At 40.3% G+C, this 12,905-nt stretch overlaps 1 protein-coding gene across 2 annotated transcripts in view; it reads right to left on the minus strand.

Annotated features, from left to right (window-relative positions):
• CLPX (caseinolytic mitochondrial matrix peptidase chaperone subunit X) overlaps positions 1-8,252 on the minus strand; it is a gene marked incomplete at both ends in the record, with an annotated part of 42,120 nt that extends 33,868 nt beyond the window's left edge. For both annotated transcript variants that reach the window (XM_084239534.1, XM_084239533.1), the window contains 2 exons: positions 1,381-1,541; positions 8,174-8,252. In XM_084239534.1, the coding sequence (XP_084095660.1) occupies positions 1,381-1,541; positions 8,174-8,252 (240 nt within the window). The remainder of the gene's footprint in view (positions 1-1,380; positions 1,542-8,173) is intronic.
• Between the last annotated feature and the right edge of the window lie 4,653 nt (positions 8,253-12,905).

Here is a 12,905-nt window from a genome sequence, read left to right on the forward strand (position 1 = left end):
ATGCTAACCACCACCTGAGCATTCAGAAAGTCAAAATAATTTTTTTGCCAGTGGAAGGTATTGTAATAACTGGCAATATCTGGGAGGTGAAATAAAGCAATTTGCAATAAAACAAGGTATACATGTGTATCGATTTTTGCTTGCCCACTAATTGCTGTTCTCTTATTGAAGGTTAACAGATACTAGAAGTGAAAAATTAGATTTCAATGAAACTGAATCAGGAATTATCATGACTAGCAGTCACCTATCTTTTTTGATATAATTTTTCTCATCTCTAAAATGGGGATAATTTCACTTACGTCAGAAAGTCATTGTTAGGATTAACTATGAATATGAAAACACCTAGCACTTTGTTTTGCACATAATATTAATATAAATGTTAGTTAAATTCACACTAAAAAAATGTTAATTATCTTTTTTTTTTTAAAGATTTATTTATTTATTTATACAAGCACTGGAGGATGAGAGAATTCACCAGAGCCAGAGCGAGGAACAGAACAGGCAGACCAATGAAATACACTGCTGAAGGGAGCAGCGGGTGGCAGGAGAGATCTGCGCACCATGAGGGACCCTCGCCCCGCGGGGATCAAACCAGCGCTGCAGAGGCTGCGGGCAGCCTCGCAACCCAGCGCTCAACCGCTGCACCACCGGGGAGGCCCAAAAAATGTTTTAATTATCTTATTGACCCAACACAACACCAATCATTTACTTGCTAGCCACAGAGTAGCCCAATGTTAGGTCATACAGATATCCAAGATTTTTAGAGTATAAGTAAGGTTTATACTATCATGAATTGTTAAGAGTTGTGTGAAAGTAAGAAATGATGGCTATTCCTAATTTAACTCTAAGCAATGACTACATAGATTATTTAGTGATGCTTCTTTATTACTTTGGGGACTTACTGCTTACTGAGTATAATTTTTTGGGGCCTCCCTGGGCGCGCGCGGGTTAAACACAGAGCTATCAAGTTATTGCCAGCAACTATAGCAGGAGTTCGATCATGGTAGCCAGGGAGCTAACCCATATGGCACAGCAGACCTCTCCGGTCTCACCAGCTGCTCCCCTCACCAGTGTATTTCAGTGCAGCTGCCTGTTGTACTCCCCACTCTCTCTGGTGAATCCTCTCACCCCTGAACCTCTGGCTTACACCCCAGTTCTTGTATGCATAAATAAATCTTTAAAAATAAATAAATAAATATTTTATGGTTCAAACTGAAACACAAAATAAAATTACCTAAAATTCTTTGTATCATTTTACATATTTCATATTTCCTACAGTGTAAAACATATAAATCAATGGAATACACAGAACGATTTCACATTTGTTTAAAGGAAGAAACTCAAATAGTGCAGAGATGCCAATAAAGATAAAATTATTACCTTATTTCCATCTCCAGAGCCATCTTTACTTATCCCATCTTTTGAGGCAAAGTATGCTGGTGTTTCTGTAAAAGTTCTAAAAGGAGCTCTTCGTAGGATCTGAGTTTCAAAGGTCCCAAGTCTTCCTAAAACTGGTATTTGAATGCGACCACAAGAAATACCTGAAAATTTAATTAAATTTATTGAAAGTTAGCACTTAAATAAACAAAAGAAACTGATTTTTGCCTCCCACATTTTATTCCCTCCAAAATTCTCAAATCAGGCTTTTATTCTATACCTGTTCAGCACTTTTAAGAGATCATACATGCAATATACAAATACAACACTAAAAACTCAAATGCAATAACTAATTTATAATAGTGTCCTTCAAATAATTTTTAAAATATCTTTTAAATAATATAAATGACTGGTTTTTTTTATTAACTCCAATTTTCCAACACACTTGTGTGCACTGTTAGAACGGCTAGTCTCTGTAGTTATTTATCATCCTAAGTTATCTTGAGTTCCACTAAATACAAAAATGAATCCACCCAACTTCTCAGGAAAGATACAAATAAAAACTTTCTCATCTCTATATAAAATTTATAAATTCCAAAAAAAGAATTAAGATTCATGACATCTCAGGCCCCAATCCAATTTTGTTTAAAAGTTTTGGTTTTTTTTAAGACTTATTTATCTATGCATACAAGAATTGGGGTGTACAGCAGAGGTGCGGGGGATGAGAGGATTCACCAGAGAGAGTGGGGAGCAGAACAGGCAGATCTACTGGAATACACTGCTGAAAGGAGCAGCGGGTGAGACAGGAGAGGATTGCTGCACCATGTGGGTTGCTCCCTGGCCAGCAGGGATTGAACTCTGCAGTGGCTAGCAATAGCTTGACAGTGCTGTCTTTAACCCCTGTACCACCAGGGAGGCCCAAGTTTTTTTTAAAATCTAAAATTTTATGGCCTACAAAATTTTCCAACACTATTAAACTTGAATAGGAAAAAAATAAAGTACACATTTGATGTTAGTCCTAAGCAATGTTTTCAAAAGACATTTCAAAATTTTAAAAGTAACTTTTCCAGTTTTTGCAGTAACTGATAGCCATTACTCTCATTTGCATGAGATTTAAGGTAGTTATTGATTTTAAGCTAAATATTAATGCTGTTCCAAGAACATAATATGATTTAAAGACTGTCAACCTAAAAAGCAAGCCTAGAAAAAGTAAATGGGGGAAGGGGATAAATGAAATCAAGAATGGAAAATGTCAGTGTACACTGAGGCTGGTGTGATAGGTATTTTGGGGGTTCAGTGTTCTACTTCATTGTGTTTGAAAAAGGTTCATAACAATACATTAAAAATGTATTGTTATAATAAAATAATCTATTATTTAATCTATGTAACAAATATAACTTTTTCATTGAACCATTAAGATGTATTCAGAGAGAAAACTACAATTATAACAAGATTTATGATGTGAAGCTATCATATCTTGATGCTTAGCATAAAATTTAACCCTCAAATATACAGTATATAATGTCTATTTACAATTAAATACATCTTTCAAACAGTGTTTTAACAATTTACAATATCTAATGCTAGAGCCTCCCTGGTGGCGCAAGCGGTTAAGACGCAACCTATGACTTACAGCAGCCACTGCAGCACAAGTTTGATCCCCGGCCAGGAAGCAACCCACATTGCACAGCAGACCTCTCCTGACTTGCCCACTGCTCCCCTCAACAATGTATTTCAGTCAATATGCCTGTATTGTTCCCCTCTGTCTCTGGTGAATCCTCTCACCCCTCATACCTCTGGCCTATACCCCAGTTCTTGTATGCATAAATAAATCTTTTTAAAAAAATCTAATGCAATTGTATGGGGAATATAAAAATAAAATTTATTATTTAAAAAAAATCTAATGCTATTAAAAAATATGCTAAAAGGGAATTATCTGGATTTAAGGAAAATTAAAATTATGAACATACATAATCCTTTTAAAGTCTTCTTGAATAGGAAAATAAATCCCTCATCTTATCAAGTAAGATAAGAAACCAATCATACAATCACCACAGAGAATATTATCTGAAAGACTAGGTATGGTATTGTATTTCTATTTTGACATTCTATAATCTATGGGCTATAATCTATAGGCTATTATACCAAAAAGATATCTTAAATGCTAAACCTATTGCTTAAACTTGAGCATGTATCAGAAAGCTCATTAGAAACAAAATGCAGGGCTCTTCCCTGGTTCTGATTTAGGTAGGATGCAGGACCCAAGAAAGCATTTTGAAGAAGTTCCCAGCTGATGGTGATGTTGCCAGTCTGAAGACCACATATCTTAAATCACTGCACTAAAGAATTCCAATGACCACTCACTCAATAACAATATAAAATCTGCACTGAAATAACTGCAGCAAACTAATCAGGAGTTTTTCATTGTTTTTGTGCCATGTACCCTTCTGGCACCCTTCTGGCATTCTGGTAGAGCCTATGGATAGATCCTTCCTCAGAATTCCATTTAAAGTATAGAATAAAATACATAACAAAGGAAACAAATTTACTTAAGTAGTTATCAAAATTTTTTTAAATATGCTTCTTTACCAACAAACAAAACTAAGTAAGATTTAGTAACTCTAAAAAATATCATGACTTCAAAATAATGAAAAGTATAAACAATATTTTGAGGTATCAGCAACTGAACTGTGATATAAAAATATATGTGCCTTTGGTAACAAACTCAAAGATACTCTAATACTCCTGAAACTTGTTGCCTACATTCAAACTTAAAGGAAATGTTTTATTTCACCTAGAGATTATGAAAATAAAGTTCACACAGAACTTATGAATTCCATTCCTTGACCCTTTAGAGGCCTGTGAACTCTAGGTGAAAAACTGCCAACAGTCAAAATAAGAAGTATTTCTATAAAGTGTATTTCGAAAGACTACTTGGCAGCAACAAATGAAGACAGTTAAAAGTTAAACCATTTATAAAACTTGTCACATACAGAAAAAGCTTCCTGACTTTCAGAGCCATTTCTAAAAAGAAATATGAAAATAAGTACATGTCCACAAATAACATCAATTTTTTTCATACTAGCTAGGATTTTCTTCTCATCAACATCAATGAAATGATGTAAAATAAAATATTATCGGAAGACCTGTTTTCATTGTCCTTTGGCTTAAAATTAATTTGCTAGAATTTAATGACAACAGTAAGTGACTGCTCATTGTACATCAATTTTAGGGCTATTAATATGTAGAAGAGTAGTTTATTCAATTTTTAAATATTTGACAGCCTATATTCAATCTTGAATCAAGCATTCTCCAAAAATATACAAATGACTCAGCTTAAATTGATTTTTTATAGTTTAGATCGTGAAAAATACTAAAGAAAAATTAATATCTTTATGTAGTACAAAATATAAGTAACAACTGATGAAGAGACAAGTGCCTAAATACTTGGTCACTATGCTCTAATACAAATTGGAAACAAAATTTCAATTAAAAAATCACAAATAATGCCAGCAACTTATCAAATGCTCATTGCTTTTATTAATCTCAACTTTTCATTTTATGACCAAGTTATTATTTCATGATTCTGAATATTTCTTAATAAAGAAATATTAACATTATAATCATAAAGAAGTAAATAACATCACTTCTGATAGCTTTCCTCAAGTTAAAAATGTTTTCACTAGGGTTGGTCTGCTGGTCTAAAGATGACTATGCCAAGAAAAATGTTAATTAAGAAATAATCTGTTGGGCCTCCCCGGTGGCGCAGTGGTTGAGCGCTGGGTTGCGAAGCTGCCCGCAGCCTCTGCAGCGCCGGTTCGATTCCCGGCTGCTCCCCGGCCACCAGAGGAGGGTCCCACATGGTGCGCAGACCTCTCCTGCCGCCCGCTGCTCCCCTCAGCAGTGTACTTCGGTCCTTCTGCCTGCTCTGCTCCCTGCTCTGGCTCTGGTGAATTCTCTCACCCTCCCGCGCTTCTGACTGTACCCAGTGCATGTATAAACGAAACAAACGAACAAACAAACAAATAAATAAATAAAACATGCCTCTATAAAAGAAAAAAAAAATTAAAAAAAAAAAAAAAAAAAAAAAAAGAAATAATCTGTAATTCCAGAAAAAACAATGCTTTTATCATTTTACTTTGCCTAATTTAATTCATATTGTAATTTAACTGGCAAAGAGAGAGAATTAAAATCTAGTTAAAACCATAAAAGCAAGCACACATTATATAACATGAAAATTATGAACAACAAAATGTTTGCGCATTCTCATATCTTCATTTACACCCTGAAGAGGTGACATCCTTTCTTCAGTGGACAAGGACAGAAAGCAGTCAGAAAGAGAATTATTTGAATCAAATATTTCTGAATGCACATATTTAGGATGCAACTTGACTGTTATATGTGCAAAGTACATTAAGGTTATTAAAAATGGAAAAATACTAGCAGTTTGGGTCAAAAAATTTTTTAATTTCTACTTTACTTTGGGTTTCAGTAAAATAGTGGGAAAAACACATGAAACTGGATGCACAGAGCCTCTCAGGAAAAGAAAATAGATCCAGTATCTAGTATGACAATTTACCAAATAATTTTTTAAACTACCACTTACAATTTTAAAGTCCGACATGACAGACCAATGGAAATAGAGAACAGCGCTGTACTTCAAAAGAGCTCTGAACTGTCCCTTTATTTATTTTTTTTTTAAATAGACACATGTTTTTATTTATTTATTTGTTTGTTTGTTTGCTTGCTCATACATGCACTGGGTACAGTAAGAAGCGCGGGAGGGTGAGAGAATTCACCAGAGCCAGAGCAGGGAGCAGAGCAGGCAGAAGGACCGAAGTACACTGCTGAGGGGAGCAGCGGGCGGCAGGAGAGGTCTGCGCGCCATGTGGGATCCTCCTCCTGTGGCCGGGGAGCAGCCGGGGATCGAACCTGCGCAGCAGAGGCCACGGGCAGCTTCGCCACCCAGCGCTCAACCGCTGCGCCACCGGGGAGGCCCCTGTCCCTTTATTTTTAATTCATTTTACAATTTCTTATTAGAAGACTATTATTGATGAAATTTTTTACTGTTTATAATAATAAACTAGCCAAAATTTAATTATAATTTTTCTATGTTTGTGTGTCTTTCTCTTTCCAGGAATCCTAAGTAAAAATAACCCTTCTGGAGTTTAATTCCTTAAAAGAAACTATCTCTATGTTCATGTAAATTATGTATACTCTGAGTATCTACTATGAAAAATAAACATTTTATGTAATTAAGCCTTGTGTGGAAAGTTTTAAATCAATGGGAAAACCACTGCTGTTTCCCAGTCATGTAAAACTGTTAAATTCTATAATGATATGGGCGCTCTCATATTAAGCTTCATTTTCTCCTCTACAGTAAAAACAATGGTTTGCTATTTCTGAAAAACACTGGCAAACTTTTATTATGATACACATACAATATTCCTAAGTAAGTCATTAACTTGTGTTGATTTACATATATTTAATTTTCAAAACAAGATTGTTTTAAAAAGGAAAAAACCAACCACATATCTCTTATGACATACTGTATTCAGGGAAACTGAAACAGATCAAGAACTTAAGTCTTCCCTGCCCCAAGACAACACACTCTATATTCACTCCTAGACACAAAATTGTCTACTCCACTCTATTTAAACTTGGGGTTGTGAATTTGTTCACTGTATCTAAAGCACCAAAAGGGGTCCTCAACGAATATATGTTAAATACGCTCATTAAAATTCCTGTCATTTATAAATGTCTGCAACTCAAATTCCTGCAACAGACAGCTAGTGTCTTGGGACTTGATTCCTTTACATTTATGTATCACTTTACAAAACGATCTGTCCATAGTATCTCACCGAATCCCTCTCTGCGAAATGAACTGCCCAGAAATACACATTGAATAAACAGCAAGACTTTTACAATTAATCTAAAAACTAGGGAAAGTGTTTGTTGTTTGTTTGTGCAGGGGTCATAAGCGGACAAGTCAAAACAAAACAAACTTGTCTCGAAGTGATTACAACAGGCTCTATCCTCGCAGTCTGGCACTCATAGATTTGGGGAAGAGGAAAATGGTGTCTTTCCCGGCGTATCCTGGCTGGGGTGCCACCTTTTCACAGCTCCTGATAAACAGCAAGGAAAGGTAAACAAGAGCCGCTCTTGAGAAACTATCTCGGGCTGTCAAGTAGGGAAAGCTGGCAGCCGAGGGCAGAGACACCCAAGTACTCCAAGCAGAATTTCTCCAGGAATGTCCCTCATCTCCGCGACCCTCTCCAGCCGGCCCGGCGCCGGGAAGTGCGGGGCGGAGCGACGGCCGGGGCCGGCGGCCGCACAATGACAGCGCCACGGCGGGTCGCGCGGCCTGCGCCCCTCACCCGGCCCCTCGCCCGGCCCCTCGCCCGGCCCGCCCGGAGCCACCTACCGGCCCGAGGGGAAACCCGGCCGGGCGCCGGAAGAACCGCCGAGGCAGGGGGCAGGCCCCGGAGAAGGTCCAGGGAGGGTCTGGGGGCACTTTTCAACGACAGGAGCATTTCTGCGCCTCTTTCGGGGTTTCTGCTTAGTGGCCACAGTCCGGCCCCAACATCAGGAGCCCTGAAGGCGCTCGGGCCGGGGAGCACCGGGGTTCACTTCAAATGTGAGAAGCAGCTGCTCCAGAGGCCGGCAAAGGCCCATCCCACAGGAAAGTGAGGGGTGCCGGGCGAAGCTCCGCGCACCCCCTCACCACCGCTCGGTGGGGTGGGCCTTTGGCCCTCCCCGGGGTCGCAATGGCTCAGGTGAGGAACTACTTCGTTACCTCTATGCGCGGAGGCGAGCGAGGAGGTGATGAGCCGCGCGGCAACCGCGCCGCAAGTACAAGCGCCGCAGCCGGACATCTCCGCGGGACTAGGCCGGGGCTTCGCCTCCTGCTGCCCTCCGGGCCTCAGCCGCCCGACTCCTACTCTGTAGGGCGCGCAGACTTGGTTCCGGACCCTCCCGCCGGCCCCAGGCCCAGTGCAGAGTCCACCCGCCTGGCAGCCAGGCCTTCGCGCTGTCCGTGCCCCACTGCCGTCTACTCAAGAGCTACCTAACCCCCCTCCCTCCCCCCTCCTCTACCTCCTCCCCCTACACCCCCGCCTACCGGGCCCGGGGAGCGTGCGCGCGCTTGCGTCCTAGGCTTAGGGAGGGGGCGTGGGCACGCGCAGCGTGTGCGTGCGTGAGACACTGACGTGCGGCGAGGAAAAAGGGGGCGGTGACCTGGAAGCCAATGAGCACGCTCGGGCAGGCGGCCCGTCGCCACTGGAGGAAGTACCAGTCCTGAAATGCAGGGCTTCCGGAAGTTGGTTTAGCCTAACGTAGAAAAGTTTGAGACGGAACTGAAGAGATGCAAGCCGGGAGTTGTAGTCCCAACCCTTCGCTGTACACTGGTAATTTTCGGTTGGTAGCGGGCAAGGTCACAGTGACTTAACCAGCCCTGAGAGTTTTTAAAACTTCATCGGGTACCTTGCGCCAGGCGCTTCAGTCAATAAGTTCCTTCCCCTAGGTTTCCACAGCCTGTATTCTTCATCGTGTCTTTATCCTTAGTTTCTTCATTTGTAATATACTAGTGGTATTTTTTTTTTTTTTTTTACCTAGTTCCACAAGCAACAACTGTTGATCGATGACAGCTCTCTCTTCTTTCAAGCCTACTGGTGATAACTCTTCCAGCTGTTGAAGTCCCTGTGTGCTTTACAATCCTTTGTTCCCTTAAACCTGACCACACCCTGGTAAAAAAAAAAAAAAAAGCCTCGCCATTAAAATCCCTTGTGTTACCCTTTGAGCCCTCTGCCTGCACGGTTGGTTCCTCTCTAGACAGCTAAACCAGATCGACCAGCTGTACGAAGTGGAGGGTGATGACATACGAATCAGAGTCATTTCTCATCTGGGTTGACTCCAGTCTGTTTACTTTGTGTGTAAGATTCTAATGAACTCTGAAGCCCAGAGAAATTGCTTATGAGTTTGGGTGCCTTTAGTTGGGGGGTGGGGCGTGGAGCGAGGCCAAGCCAGAGTGGAGACCAGGTCACCCAACTTACTTAGCTCTCTTCACTTTTGGATCAGAGAAATGTGACTTCTCGTTCCCCAGGACTAGCCTTGACAAGAGACATTGGCCTTGGCCCAGACCTCACGTGTTTTTTCTCTCTGGAGAAGCAGATGCCTGGTGCTCCCTCAGCTTAAAGTGGCAGAGACCAGAATGGAATCCAGGTCTTCCTCAGCTGCCTCCAGTGTTTTCAGACATTTCCTAGAATCTGTCAGAAACCACAGCCTTGTGGTGGAAGTGAAGGAACTGACCTTTGCTACACCAGAACCAACCAGAGCAGCTCAGCTTTTATCTGCTTCCTTTATTGGGGTTTGTTGGAAAAGCAGAGCTTTTTGCTTTATAACTTTGGGTGAAACGCATTGATTCTAAGAAAAAAATCTCTCTTTTTAGAAATCAACTTAGTGGGTCACATGGACCCCAACACTGTAATTAAATTTCTTCCATCCCGCCTCCGCTTCTTATTTTCATTAAATACACATTTCTCTCTCTTAGACGAATAAACAAGATGTGCTGAAATCTATAGATTGCTATAAAACCAACTAATTAAAAGCACAGTTAAGTCAAGACTGAGCTGGGGGCATTTCTCCATGAGACATTCCTTTTCTCTTTCCTAGGGACTTCTCTTTCATTCATTCAACAAATAATGAGCACCAGTTACATGCCAGGCACTGGTGAAATAGCATTGAACCAAAATATCCTTTCTCCACTCATGGAACTTCCATTCTAAGTGGGGAAAGACAATACAATAAGTAAAACAAAAACATATGCCACTGATATGATGACACAGGAATATTGTCTAGTATATCCTCAAATTCCCAGGACAATTGACCTTTTAATGTTATTTATGGGCCGATATTTTGTGTGTTTAGACTTGAATTCCCAACTGGACTATGAGTTTTTTGAATGCAGGTCTTTCATTATATACTTGGGCTGAATACACAGTAGAAAATTGGTAAATACTTGACTATCTTACAATAATACTTTTGCTTGGCAGAAACTCCTATATACAATCAGGGCAAATTATAATTCAAAACAAGTTTCCTGTTAATAGGCACAAATTCTGCAAACGCATACAATGGTTAGCCCAACTGAATGTCCCAGAAGGGATCCCCAGGAGATGCCTAATCAACAGAGGGTAGACTTTGCCCTGGAAGGTACAAAATAAAGGGAGCTGTACACAGCCTGGTTTAACTTTTTCTCAGCAATGTGAACAAGGGTCATGTGGCTTTGGCACCAGACTGGTGATGGTTTCAACACACAAGCAACATGTATTTGGCATTTTGAATACATCATCCCCAAGCTGTGCTGTGGGTCAAAATGTATCAGTACCCAACAAATATCAATTGGGACACTAACTTCGTACTAGGCTTTTTTTTTTTTTAAGATTTATTTATTTATACAAGAACCGGGGTACAGGCCAGATTCCTGGGAGGGTGAGAGGATTCACCAGAGACAGAGCAGGGAATAGAACAGGCAGACTGACGAAATACACTGCTGAGGGGAGAAGCAGGCACAACAGGAGAGGTCTGCCGCACCATGTGGGACTCTCAACAGCCGGCTGGGATCAAACTGGCGCTGCAGAGGCAGCGGACCGCTTCACAGCGCTGCACTCGACCGCCTGCGCCACCAGGGGAGGCCCTGTACTAGGCTTTTTGATGTTATAAGTAAGCCTTATAGTGATGCTCACATTGGGGAATTTGTACCATGGGGGTATAATGAGACTTCCCAATTTGTATTTGAGCACAGTTTAAATAAAGTTTAAATAAAATAATGTCTATGTTCATATATATATATATATATATATATATATATATAGGGTAACTATAAAGGGTTCAAATGTATAGGATCGTTCATTGGGAACCACTTGGCTATTTGACAAAGGAACAGCTTCCATTTTATAAGGGTACATTCCCTGACCTGAAATGCACAGGTCGAGACAATTCCCTTGCTCCAAAGTGTGACCACGTAGCTGTGAGATGGAGCAGAGCTTGGTATCTGGGCAGAGAGCAATAGGGCTCCAGAGGCACAGTAAGACCCTTCTTTCTCACTTGGCACCATTTGCGTAAGCTCTGGCCAACTTCCTATAAGGACATGCCCTCAAGTTCGATATTTGAAGACATAAAGCCAATTCTTTGCAATAAAATGGATCTTCTATGAGGAAAGTGATGGCAAATACCTGTGGTCACATCTTATCAGCTCTTTGGAAAAATATTTCTCAGTACACCTTTTCTGGCTGGTTAATGATGCTTAAGAAAGGAAGTCAAGTCCAATTTTCCCACTCAATAGTTCTACTCAAAGAGCTGATTCCTTGAGTTATTTGCCTTTTAAGAATTACATAGCTGAAGGCACATAGGTTTTATGTCTCCTTTTTACCTATAACTCTTCTTTTGTACTTGATTCTACCACCCAGTATTTTGAGTTGCTAAGTGAAAAATAGTTTTATAGGTTGTGTCAGTGAGACATCTAATTTAGCACTGGATTTTTCAGATAAGGAAACAAGCTTATAAAAAGACAGGTGTTTGACCAAAGTCACATGAGTCAGAAACAGAAATAGAGCTCCAGTCTACTGCTTTTAAAACTGCTTTTCTTTTTAAACCCAAGACTCCGTTTGATAAACATGAAAATCTCACCTCCTACCACTTCTTAGAAAACCATCATTTTGTTGGGAATCACTATCTTCTGAATAAATTCATTTTTTTCTTCTGGTCAAACACTGATTCTTCAGATCAATAGCTGTTGATCCTACCAGGCACATATGGGAACTCTATATTTTAAAAGATAGATTTATTTTAAAAGATACAGATTTATTCTTACATCTGTAGGTAGTGTGAGACTCAATATAACAGCCAACATGACATAGAACTTTAAAAAATGCTTTTATATCCACCTTCTCATCTGATTCTCACAGCATGTATTATTGAGGTATTACTATTTGCCTTCTGGTTCTGCAGCTGGGAAGATCAGATACAAAAGGTTTAAGTGACTTGTCCAAGGTCATAGCAGAACTCAAACCCAGATCTCCACTACTGCTTCCATTACTTCCCTACATGCTCCTCCAAAAGCTGTGAGATTTTAAATGTCTGCACAATCTCCATTCCTTACCAAGAAATAATCTCCCATTAAGGATTAAAGAGCCACCATACCATTAACACAGTGATTCCCCATCTTGCCTTCTCTAAGAAATGACCAGGGGTTTAAAGTATACCCAGCACCCTCCTCTGAAGTTTTCATGAACAATGTGCAGCGGGACTCACGAATCTGTTTTTATTGCTAGAATACTAGAATCAGGAAAGGCTAAGGTCTACCTGAATGAACAAGGTGTTTCCATAGTGGTGAGAAAAGCCTCGCCCTTTATTTCTCAAGGTCTCTTTTGTAGGTTCCCTTTAATTGCTACCACTGAGTCACTGCCCAATCTTGATTTTGTGGGGAGACTAAGAGGTTCACAGGAGAGGACTTACCATCCTCCTGGATT

Source organism: Talpa europaea, assembly GCF_964194135.1.
Source record: "Talpa europaea genome assembly, chromosome: 8".
In the NCBI taxonomy this organism is placed as follows: Eukaryota; Metazoa; Chordata; class Mammalia; order Eulipotyphla; family Talpidae; genus Talpa; species Talpa europaea.